The 13,014-nt window shown below is 37.5% G+C and overlaps 1 protein-coding gene across 1 annotated transcript; it reads left to right on the top strand.

Annotated features, from left to right (window-relative positions):
• LOC141559852 (olfactory receptor 51E2-like) lies at nt 1-963 on the top strand. Its single transcript, XM_074297509.1, has one exon. It carries the CDS (start codon nt 1-3, stop codon nt 961-963), a length of 963 nt encoding a protein of 320 aa, XP_074153610.1.
• Nucleotides 964-13,014: the final 12,051 nt, after the last annotated feature.

Below are 13,014 nucleotides of genomic sequence, written 5' to 3'. Positions count from 1 at the left end.
ATGAACCTCTGCAACTTCACCCACACCACTTTCATTCTCATAGGCCTCCCAGGACTGGAAGCTACCCAATTCTGGATAGCCTTCCCTCTTCTGTCCATGTATGTTGTAGCTGTGCTGGGCAACTGTACAGTGGTTTTCATAGTGAGGACAGAACATAGCCTACATGCCCCCATGTACCTCTTCCTTTGCATGTTGGCAGTTATTGACCTGGCCCTCTCTACCTTCACAATGCCCAAGATCCTTGCTCTATTCTGGTTCAACTCTCAGGAGATCACCTTTGATATGTGTCTCACCCAGATGTTCTTCATCCATGCTCTTTCAGCCACTGAATCCACTGTCCTTTTGGCCATGGCTTTTGACCGTTACATGGCCATCTGTCACCCTCTTCGGCATGCAGCTGTGCTCACCAACACTGTCACAGCTCGGATAGGGATAGTAGCTGTGGTGCGGGGTTCTATCTTTTTCTTCCCATTTCCATTGCTCATTAAGAGGCTTCCTTTCTGTGGCTCAAACATCCTTACCCATTCCTACTGTGTGCACCAAGACATGATGAAGCTGTCCCATGCTGACATCACACCCAATGTGGTTTATGGGCTCACTGCCATCCTGATGGTTATGGGTGTTGATGCTATACTCATCTCAGTTTCTTACTTTCTGATTATACGAACTGTGCTGCAGCTCCCATCTCGGACAGAACGGGCAAGGGCCTTTGGAACTTGTTTCTTACACATTATCGTGGTTCTGACATTTTATGTGCCATTAGTTGGTCTATCTGTAGTTCACCGTTTTGGGAACAGCCTCAATCCCATTGTACATGTGCTTATGGGTAATATCTACCTCATGGTACCACCTGTCATCAATCCTATCATGTATGCTGCCAAAACCAAGCAAATCCGATCCCGTGTGTTGGCCATGTTCAAGATCACCTGTGACAAGGAGCTTCAGGCTGATAGTAGCAGCTGACACTCTGAGACTCTATGTCCTCATGATGGCTTTCTCTCAACCATCTGGAAATCACAGACCATTTAAAAGATTTCTATGTTCATAAGTGCATCAAAATGCACTGGAACTATCAGAATAGTACACTGGAAAGCATACTAGTTTTTATGTCACAAATCTGGTTTCAAATCCTACAACTAAAACTACCTGTGTGATCTTGGGCAAAGTAGCTAACCTACTGGGCTTTAAGTATAAAATGAGAGGACTAAGCTAAATAGCTTCTGAGGTTTTTGATAGATCTAAATCATGTAGTCAGGAGCATATTGCTCTTTGAATTTCATTTCTCTCTCCTCTCTGAAATAGGGATGTACAATTTGGTTCGCATTCCCTTCCCCAAGATAGTTATAAGATTCAAGTAATATCATGTCATCTACTCTATGACTTGAGAAAAAGAATACCAAAAAACTCTAGAAGTACTTGAGTATTAGGTTCTTACTAAGTACTAATGAGATAATGAGATATTAGGTTTTTACTAAGTGCTAAGTCGGTACTTAACAATTTTCTAGTTTCCGGCCTTTACCTGGGAGTTTGACTTGTGAATTCCTGGGGAGGAGCTTGCATGCTTAGGAGGAGCAAGTTTATTGGTTGAAGTAATTTTTTCCAGAAGCCCTTGCATTATCCCACGCCCATTCTCTGGGAGGATAAAAGAGGGCAGCTCTGGAGGAAAAGGGGGTCTATGCTCTAGACCAGACTTGAGGCAGCTCTCTGCAGGAAGGGAAATCACTTCTCTGGACCAGAGTTAATGGCAACTGTCTGGAGACAACGGTTCTCTACAGGAAGAAGAATCTGTCCGAGAGATTTGAGTTGACACAGCAGATCTCCTCCCAGAGAGCAATTGGCAGCTTCTGGAGACAACAGCTTGTTACACTTGAGTACTTCAAAAGTTCTTTGATTTCGTGATTTAGGAGATAGCATGACTTCTTAAGAGAGGAAACATGAAGATGTGGATACAAATCCCACCTTAATTGCTTACTAACTTTGTGATTCTTGACTAGTCATTTTGCCTTTCAATGTCTCAGTTTTATATTTTAAATGAACAGATTGGAAATGATGGCCTCTAGGAATGGCTCTAGCCTTCGTTTCCTCAGCTGGCAACATGAACTGGAAAAGGAAGTGTCAAAATTCTCCATTATTTCTGCCAGGAAAACTCCAAATAGGGTCACAAAGAGTCCCATGTGACTGAAATGACTGAACAACAGCAAAAAACCTCATAGGAAGGTCTCTTCTAGCTATAAATTTATGATCCTATGATCTAAATTGGAATTCCTATCATTGAGGGGGATAATCATATTTAATTATTTGAGCTCTTCTAATTAGACTGTACAGTATAAGTTTTTTGAGCACAAGAATTATTTATCTTTGGGGTCTTTCATTTTGTCTTCATGTTATGCATACATGCTACAGTGGATTTAACAATAGATTTGGAATCAAATAATCTTGGTTCATGTCCTGGTTCTGTCACTTGGTGTCTGGATATACTTGCACACATTATTAAACTTCTTTGGGCCACAGTCACCTTTGAATGGGTCAGTTTAGATGACCTCTGAGTTCATTTCTAGTTCAAGCTCTATTATCATTTTTGTTCTATCCCTAGTACCTAATTTGATTTCTTATAAAAGTTAGACATTTAATAAATGCTTGAATTAAATTGAATTGTTTGACTCTATTGATAAAACGTAGGAGCAGTGGATGAAAACTACAGGAATGCAGAATTCTACTTGATTAAAAAAACACAACATTCTTCATAACAATTAGAACTGTCCCAAATTGGAAAGGGCTTGATTTGTAAGGTAGTGAGTTCTCCACAACTAATTAACTTCCAAAAAAGTTCTTTTTAAGGGACCTTGTAAAACATATTCCAGTTGGGGAACAAGATGAGCTAGATGTCCCTGAGATTCCTTCCTCTTAGGTTATTGAAAACTCTGAGGTTATTTTGTAAAGTCATTTAATATCTTTGAGGCTCAGTTACCTCATCCATAAAATGTGAGAAACACTAGACGATTATATCATAGAGTTATAGAAAAAGTACTTTGTTAACTTTTAAGAGTTATGTCAGTGTAAGTAACTATCTTCATTATCATCAGTCATCATTGTTATTATATCACTCCCTCTCAAAACAAAAGATTTTTAGTTCCCATAGATTGTTCAAGTAATTCAGAGCCCTTCTTTTTGTGGCAGAGCTATGAAGGGGCCTAAAGATTCTTTTTCCCTCATGGTGATGTGAATCCTAAAATCAACTTATTTTCTCCCTTTTTCAGGAAATGCTGAAATGCTCATCCCAGAAACTTAGTTTTCCAGACTGTCTTATTGCCATAGTTAAGGCAATAATGTGCCTAGACTGCCTTGATTAGCATCTTTCAGATACCTAAAATGGGAAACCAGTTTTTCCCAGACTGTCTGAATTTGCCACATGTATATTTTGAACTAAGAATTGCTACTCTGACCTCATCAATGGGTTTGAAACATCCTAGGCAGAGATTCTAAAGTATAGAAGTGATTACTTTGGGGTCATTCAGCCCTTTAATAAATAAAGGTAACCAAATTATGACTACTAATAGAGTGTGATGATCTTATTGCTGTTTCCCATCTTCACATGTGAAAATGGAACAAGAGAGTTATTTTATGTTACATCAACAAAGAATTATGTTAAACATAAAGATGAAACTGAACCTAATGGCCTAAGAAAAATGAGAATTTGGACTACATAGCCATCAAAATTCCTCTGCCTTTAATGTTCTTTGACAAGTTTTCAGTATATAATCAAAAGAATTTTTAATTTTTACCATTTTTAATGCCCTCATTCCTCAAATATCTTAACACTTCATATCTAGCTTCTATCAAAGTTGAGCAGTTAGGGATGTTTGTTATCTTTGTTATCCAAACATCTTTTCTATGCTACCTCCATCTTTCTGACCTCTCTCAACTTTGCTCTCATTTAAGCTCACCATAGTTGAAAAACCTATCACTAACTTATGTGACATGGAAGAAATCGCTTTCCTTTTCTAAGCTTTATTCCTCTTTTTATGCGTACAAAATGATGGAGTTGATTAACACTAATAGTCTAGGATCTTATGAAAAGGAGAATGTAACAAAACACTCAAAACAGTGAATAGGCAAAGAATTCTATTTGCATTTTAAAGAAATCTCTTGACAATTGGAGAAACAATTCATTACCTCAAAAAATGAACATTAATTGGTAGAATTTCAAATGAAAGGACAGGATAATTGGGAAAACTTTGTGAATAGTCCCACATAAAACAACCTTAAGTATAAGGACTGTTGTCTTCTATCAACAATGAATTCATGCCTGGTTGGATGAAAAAAAGAAACACCATCACTAGCATTCCTTACTCCTATTCCTTGTGAGAAAGAAAAAATTGTCCTAATCTAAGAGTCAAAGTTCTGGGGTCTTCTCATTATAGTTCAAGCAGGGAAAATCCCTAAGGCTATATAGGAAGGCCAATGGGTCCCTGAACTGACACCAGACAGAGAAGAGACAGATAATTTGGAGTGAGAGAAAAAACACATTTTTCTTGACAGAGTTTCAGCTTGAGCTAGTGACACTATGAGAAGGCATTGCCAAATAAGGAAAAAATATCCCTGCAATCAATCCTTAACCCTTTTGAGCTGAGGATCTTAAGATTTGTAGCTAAAAATAATCTTAGTTATTTACCGTTATTTTAAAGATGAAGAAAAGGAATTGTCCAAAGTGACACAAGTAGTAAGTAGCAGATGAAACAGTTACAGATATATTTGGTCTCCAATCTTGAGAAGGCATTCAAACTTTTCTGAGCTGTTACTCAAGATTTTAGCAATAAATTCTGTGACTAAAGTGACTTAAACAGAAGAAGCCCTTGGAGGCATTTTAATTTCTTCTATTTTCCAAATATTGGGAAAATGTTTTCTCCTTTCTAACCTCATTATTTAAAGGTGGATCACTGAAATTTCTTTCTTTACAGAAAATAAGATATGGGATCCTAGGAAATCTCCCTATTATTAACTCTTCCAGAAGAGTCCAATCATCTGTAAGATTTTAATTCCACTCTCTCCCTTCATATCTTTTTTTTTCCTAGTAAGGCAATTGGGGTTAAGTGCCTTGCCCAGAGTCACATAACTAGTAACTGTTAAGTGTTAAATATCTGAGGTCTGATTTGAACTCAAGGCCTCTTGCAGAGCCAATGTTCTGTATACTTGTGTCATCTAGATGCACTCACTCTCCCTTTTCCTTTTCAAACCTTTCTACAAAGGGAAACATTCATGTCATCTTCTCAAAAACTCATGTCTTGAGGGCATCAAAGCCCTTTACATCTCTCACAGGAACATTTGCCCCATCCCAAACAACAGGATAATAATAGCTAGCATTTATAATAATATGTAGGGTATCTGTATGGTTCAGTGGATAGAGTACTGGGCCTTGAATTAGAAAGTCTGAGTTCAAATCTGCCCTTAGATATTTGCTAGCTAGCTGAGTTGAATCTGATTCAACTTCCTGATTTGTAAATGGGGATAATAATAGCAATTACCTCCCAGGGTTCATATGATGCTCAAATGAGATAATATTTGAAAACCACTTATCACCGTGTCTGACACATAATCACACTATAAATATTAACCATTATTATATTGTGCCTTAAGGTTTACTATATCACCCAATTTTATCTGCATAGTAACCCTGAGAAATAGGTGTTATAGGTGAGGAAACTGAATCTGGGAGAGGTTAAATTACTTACCCAGAGTAATACAACTAGTAAGTGTCTGGCACAGAATTTGAACACAAATTCTGGTTCCAGTTTCAGTGCTCTATCCACTGGTCACCCAGTGCTCTCTTTCTTTCTCTCTCCCTCTCTCTCTCTCTCTCCTTCCCCTGTGGTTCTTTAGCACTAGAGGAGATAAGAGTGATTTGTATTCAGCAATAGCAGGTCTACTTATCCCAGTCGTGACTTTCATACTCCACTCACCAAAAGACTTTTTATCTGCATCCTATTTCCTATGTAAAAGGCTCTCTGTGACTAGTGCCTAGTGACAACATAAGCCAGGAGAAATCCTAAATGAAGATTTCCCTCCCATAAAAGGTCTTTTCTTCCTCCCATTCCAAATTTATTTAACAGACCTTTCTAAGTGCCTAAAAGGAGATTAAAAAAAAAACAAACAACTTGGCTTAAAAATCATTCCTTGCCCTCATAAAGATTAAACTTTTCAGGAGGAGAGAAAATATTTACTCAGACTAATAAAATACTAGATGGGGATGAAGGAGCCAACATGGAGATCCTGACAAAGAAACAACTCTGAGAATGTTTGAGAAAAGAAAGGGAGAGAGAGAGAGGAATTAGAAAAGCCTACAGAAATCTTTGGCAGCTGAGTGAGGAGCTTTGAAGAAAGAGAAGGTTAATGAAAAGTAGAGATGACAAGGAGTGTATTTCAGGCACTGGACAGGACATGTGGGAGTGAATAGTGCCTGATCATGTAATGTTGAGTTCAGAGCACAGCTAGTATTTCAGTCTATCTGAGATTTAGATTACTGGAAGGGGTGTTGTGTGAAAGGGCTGGCTCTAATCCATGTGAGGTATTCTAATACAGATGTCTGGGAATTTTAGGCAGTGTACATTTGCGCACGTGTGTGTGTGTGTGTGTGTGTGTGTGTGTGTGTGTGTATGTGTGTGTGTGTGTGTATTGAGGTGGAGGTAGGAGTGTACCACTCAATTCAGGAAAGATTTTATCAGCAAGTTCAAGTAGTATCTTAGACTTGTGTGACAGGAAGGCAAAAACAGAAATCTGAGCCCTTCAGAAGTTTAAAACATACTAGGGAGATACAATATGATTGTATTGCATAAACAGCAGTATCACAGAAAAGTCACACTGTTCTAGGAGTATTAGATGAAGGAAGATTTGAACAAAATGGAGAACAGGATGAACTAGGGATGTCAACCAGCAAGCATTTGTTCATCAATCTATGTGCTGGGCACTTTGTTAGGTCCTGGGAATACACAGGTAAAAATTGTCTCTGCCTTCTAGAAGCTTATATTTCAATGTGAGAGACAACATGAAAAGAATTATGTATGTCCAAAAATACATGAAAGGAAAATTTAAGGTAACCTCAGAAGGAAGCTACAAACAGGAGGTGAAGAGCACTGATGATGTTTTTTGCAGAAAGTAGGATTTTAGTTGAATATTGAGCAAAGCAAGAGAAGTTGAGGCACAGATGAGGAAAAAGAGCATTCCAGATATGAGGAATAGACATTGCAAATGGATACTAGAAAAGATTAAGCATTTATTAAGCACCAGGCATTGTACTAAGTACTTTACAAACATTTCATTAATCTTCTCAATAACTTTGGAAACGAGGTACTATTATTTTTCCCATTTTAGACTTGAGAAATTGTGATTTATTCTGGGTCACACAAGTAGTAAGGTTAAAGGCCAGTTTTGAATTCAGGTTTTCTGGATTCCAGGTATACATTCTAAACACTGGGTCACCTACCTACAGGGAGATATGGAGTCTGGAGATGGAGGGGCAAGTGAAAGGAATACCAGGAAGTTTAGTATCACTAGATCACCTGGGACCTGGGAGTAGAGTACTTAAAAGTGAAATTTAGGAGGGGCTTCATTATTAAGGTGTAGAAAGGCTTCCAAAGGATGTAAGCACCTGAACTAAACTTGAAGTAAAATGATATATGAGGTTTATTAGGTGTGAGAGGGTTACACGGGCCATGTGGTACTATTAATATCTATCAGTGGGTCACTGCACATTCTGTGGAACCAGAATGAAAGAATCTGAGACATAGAAAAAATTCCCATGGCTACTTAGTTTATTCCAATACTGAATACCTTGATTCTCTGTTGTTGTTGTTTTTTACCCTCCATTATATTGATAACCAATTCAGTTCTAAACTTTCCTCCCTTCTCAATTTCCTTCCTCCCTCATTCACTCATGTTTAGGCATTTTCATACATAGCCCAAACCACCCCCATCTGCTACTGCTTCTTCTCCTTGTACACTTATGAATGAATTGGAAATCACTCATACAACATGGCTGACCCCTACCTATAAAATCTATTTTATACAATCTCAGATATTCCCTCATCAAAGTAAAGCAATCTCTTCATGCTTACCTCATTGATTCTCTATCACAGTGCTTCTCAAAGTGTAGATCAGAGAATCCTGGTAGTCAGTGGAATACTTTCAGAAGATCTACAAATTCAAAATTAGATTTTATTTCTAATATGGCAAATATCTATAAATATAACCCACATAAACAAAAACTCTTTGGCAGATTGTCAATAATTTTTAATAGCATAAAGATTCTGAGAACAAAAGTTTAATAACCACTACTCTATCCTATTCCCTTCAGGAGATGTTTCAAATCTTTACTTCTATCTTGTAACCTACTTTACTACCTCCCAGCCCACCTTCACTGTTAGAGGACTTACTTCATAGCTTATTAAGAAAATAGAGACTTTTATAAATAAAATCCCTCTTCTTGTCATTTCACAACCCTTTAATATCAATTGCTATTCTCTCTCCTTTTAATCCAGTGTTTGATGAAGAGATACCCCTTCTTACTAAAGCCACTCTCTCTAACTGTACACTTGAACTCATTCCTTCTAATTTTTTCCCCAACAGATCACCTTTTCCCTTTGCACCTTGTTGAAGAAGCCAGAGAGAAAAAACTTTCTAATTGGAGTTACTATCCTTGCCATCCCCCTTGCTGCCCAAATCTTCCTCCATTCCTGGAGTTCCAGTTTCCCAAATATCACTAGATTCTTGGCTCAGTCTATCATTTTTTTTTACATGTGAACCAGATGGTTTCTGTCCTATACAGGATTCCCCAGTGGCTGATTGACTGTAGTTGGCCTGGATCCTAAGCTAGGAATGGAGTATAAATACTCCTTTTTGAGAGTCCTGTATTCTGCCCTTCCCTCCATCTCAGCACTAAAAACAGGCTCTTGTCACCAGGAGGGGGTGAGTGACTATACGGGCTGACTAGAGGGGTAGAGGGGGCCTGGGAGAAAAATTCAATGGGAATATTCCAGGGAAAAGGGTGGAAATGGGGATGCCAGTTGCAAGGGAATTGGATTAGAAGCAAAGATCTGAGGGCACCTGGTGCAGGGGACAAGAAAGTGAAAGACTTGTAAAGAGGGATCCAAAAGGGGGATCTGGAGAGGAATCTAAGGAGAATTATATGGAGTGCCTTTTATAAGGGAAATCTAAGAATCAGGAACAGTGGCAAAAATTGGTTTAACATCAAAATTGTCAGCTCTTAATCCTAAAGAGCCTTGTGGCTCTTTTAGGATGATCTAGAATCCTGGCCTTCTCAGAGAAGGGCTGAGTTGAGCAGGCAGGGTAGAGAAGATCCAATGATATCCCAGAGAACAGAGAGTTTTCCTTGTTTTATAAAGCACTATAGGTGTCAGGCAATGTCCTGAAGTGAGGGTAGAGGGACAAACATGAGATGGTAGAAAAGAAGTCAGTTCATCTCTATTCATTCCACAAATGCATCCCAGAGCAACAAACAGGGTGAAGAAACTGGGATATGCTTCCTCCACTACCTAAAATCTTTTTCTTCATTTCAATATTCCTCTCATTCACCATGCTCACTGAAATTCTTAGGCTACTTTCCATTTGTATTGAAGAATAATTGAATATGCTGTTCAGCCATTGGGGGAGCAATGACTCAACTAAAGAAATGAATGTCTAATAATATGATTTCAGGCCCTATGATGGAGATCTTCTGGTCCAGTCTATGGGAAGATTGCTAGATCTCTTACAATACTATTGCTAGCTTATGTTACATCTTTAGGTAAGTTTGGTCTTTACACAGTAGAAGACAGAGAGACATCTTGAAATAATAGAAAGATTAGGGAGACAAATGAACTGATTCAAATCTTTCCTCTAATATATACTATCTGTGTGGTCTTGAACAAATTACTTAACCTCCGTGTCCCTCAGTTTTCTATACTGTAAAGAGAAGGGATTGGACTAGATGATAGATTGTTGGCCTGAAACTAAGAAGATCCTGACAATTTATGGGTAAAAATATGAGCAGAAAGATGGGTGCATGAAACTAAGAGTAGCAGATTTAAGTCTTGTTGTAAGAGAAAAATAAATTACTAGCAATTCATTTATTCAGTAATCATTTGTTTTAAGTCTATTATATATAGAACTTTGTACTAAGGGCAGTAGGAGATACAAATTTAAGGTAAGATTTTTGACCTTCCCTTTAGGGAGCTTATAATATAGTAAAGGAATACATACTCATAGAATCTAGTAGAGGAACACACAAAAAGAGTAGAAAACTGTAGTGCAAAATCGTTTTGTTGTTTTTTTCCCCCATGATTAATGCATTCCAAAAGTACAAAATGCTATGTGACCTAGGGGTAAGAGGGATGAACTGACAGAAAAAAAATAAAGGAGGTTTCATTTAAGAGGTGACTTTCCTTTGGATTTTTAAAGATAGGTCTTTAAGGGACAACGGTAAGAAGGATAAGAAGGGTATTCCAGGGAAAGTAAAAGTAACATAAGCAAAAGGATCAAGAAAGGCAAATATAAATATTACTTGGAGACAATAATAAAGTTTAATCAGGATATAATCTTTGTGAAGGGGAAGAATATGAGATGAGGGGGGGAAATTCATTATTACAAAACCCAGAAGGAGCCACTGAAGACTCTTTTGCAAAAGAGATTCTTTGCAGGTACAGGTTAGATTAAATGGCCTCTCAAGTTCTTTCTAGTTATTGCCTTTTGCAATTCTGTAAATGGATTGGGTTATTGATGGGATATGAAAAGAGAGGGAGTCAAGAAAAATTCCAAGTATCTAACATGGGAGAGTTGGTGGTATCACAAATACAATTTGTGATGTCAAATGGAGGAATAGGTATGGGACCTGATGATATTTTAAAGTGAGTATAAAGCCCTAACACTTGGATTCTAGTTTATTAACTTGTGCAATTTAGCAGCTTTAAAAAAAATCTCTATTGTAGATAGAAGTGTGTTTTGTCTATTTTTTCTTGTAAGAAGGGAAAAGGATATTGGATGTGAGAGCCTTTGTTCTGCTAGGGAAACAATAATAGATATTGTAAAATTATTTGAAATGTAAATTTCCTGGATAGAGTAACATACATATAAACAAATTTTAGCAAGAATAATCGATGTTGGATTTTAGAAAGAATATACTGATTGTTAGAATCAGGATAGGAGAAAGGAAGCTGAGAAATCTCCTTCCCTGTTTAAAAGTGGGTGAAAACTCCAACTGTCTGGGCTAGTCTATAGTCGTATGATCTAGAAGCAAGTAATTAATGAGAAATTCTCTGAGAAATCTCAGATGTGGCATATGCTTGACAGTTAGGATGAGATTCCCTTATTTACTCCTCTGGGTGAGAACTTCCTAATTTCCTACTGCTTCTGGATTGGGTAAAGAAGACTATTTTATAAAAATTGATGAATATCCCCTGAAAACTGATCTTTTACCAGGGTAAAGGTTCTATCATTGGCTTTCAGTTTCTGCACAGTTACATGGTTAGCATGGATCTATTGTTATCCTTGAGAGGAAGACTTGGATACAAGAAGAGATTCCTATCATCCTAAGAATCCTTCATCTCAGGGCAGGTCCTCCTACCCATCCTAAGGCTGACCATCCCAGGACACACTTTTGATCCAACAGAACCATGAATCCTACAAAGCTAGTAGATAGAGATGAAGAAGAACATTCCAGGCCTAAGGATAGTCTTTTCTTGATTGAACTCATTGAAAAGCTATTTATTCTGCATAACTTCTCCTTTTCTTCCCCTCCCCTTTGTCTATAACCATGTGCAAATCAAACTCAGCATATCCAAAACAGACCATATTTTCATCTTTTCCAAATTTTTTTATTTCTCCTAATTTTGTTTTACTATTGTTGAGGACACATACTCATAGTTATTTGGGTTCACACATCAGAATCATCCTTAAATGTTTACTCCCACTAAATTTATATATGTAGTCTGTTCTCAAATCTTATCATTTCCAACTTTTCCTCTAAGTTTTTTGTTCTCCACCCAAATAGTCACTAGTCTAGTTCAGACTTATCATCTCTTGCCTAAAATATTGCCAAAGCTTTCTAATTGTTCTACATCTCATAAATTCTATTCCTACTCTCAGTCATCATCTACTAAATTGCCCAAGGGATTTTCCTAAAGCTAATATTTGAGCTGTGGCCTATTACTTATGATCCTCTACTCAATAAATTCCAGTGGTTTCCTGTCACCTGCATAATGAGATAAATATGGATCTATTTGATTTTTAAAACTCTTTACAATATACTCCCTCCTACCTTTCCAGTCTTATTATACATTCTTCCCTTCCACAGGCTTTATTATACAACAGAGACAACAATAGATAATACAACAATAGATAATGGACAATCTAACATTTTATATCCAATTTCCCTGTGTTTGGCCTGGCTATATCTAATTCCTGCAATATTCTCTCTGTTTACCTATGCCTTTTAAAATTCCTGGCCATCAAGACTCAATTCATACACTAACTTTGGGAAGACCAGTCCCCAATCCTACTTGTGTCTTTCTCACTACTTTCCTCAAGTACTATTAGTGCTTACCCCTCAGAGACTGCTTTCTGTTTACTTAATATAGATCTTGTATATATACTCCTTAAGGCAAAGACTCTTTTTTGCCTTCTATGTGTCTCCACTGCTTTGTATTTGTGCTAGGAACCTGACTGACTCTCAGTTTCACAGGTTTAAGAAAGTTCACATGCCTCACAATCTCCATCCTGGACATAGCAGGTGCTAGGGATTTTGAGGGAAAAGAAGTGGAAAGGTGGATCAACCTCCTCTCATGTATGAGAGCATTTATATACAAAATTCCCTCCAATTCTCACTTTAACAATGAGGAAAGGGGAAGGGAAGTAATACATCCAGGGAAACCCCACTAAGATATTCTAGCATATAAACTTTGTTTTAAAAAAACAAAATTTGCCCAGCACAATTTTGAAAGCAATATGAAAAGAATCCTGCCTAATTCA

The sequence above is a fragment of the Sminthopsis crassicaudata genome, chromosome 3 (assembly GCF_048593235.1).
Source record: "Sminthopsis crassicaudata isolate SCR6 chromosome 3, ASM4859323v1, whole genome shotgun sequence".
NCBI classification, from domain to species: Eukaryota; Metazoa; Chordata; class Mammalia; order Dasyuromorphia; family Dasyuridae; genus Sminthopsis; species Sminthopsis crassicaudata.
The sequence above is the reverse complement of the archived record's forward strand: the minus strand, read 5'-3'. Positions and strand labels throughout refer to the sequence as shown.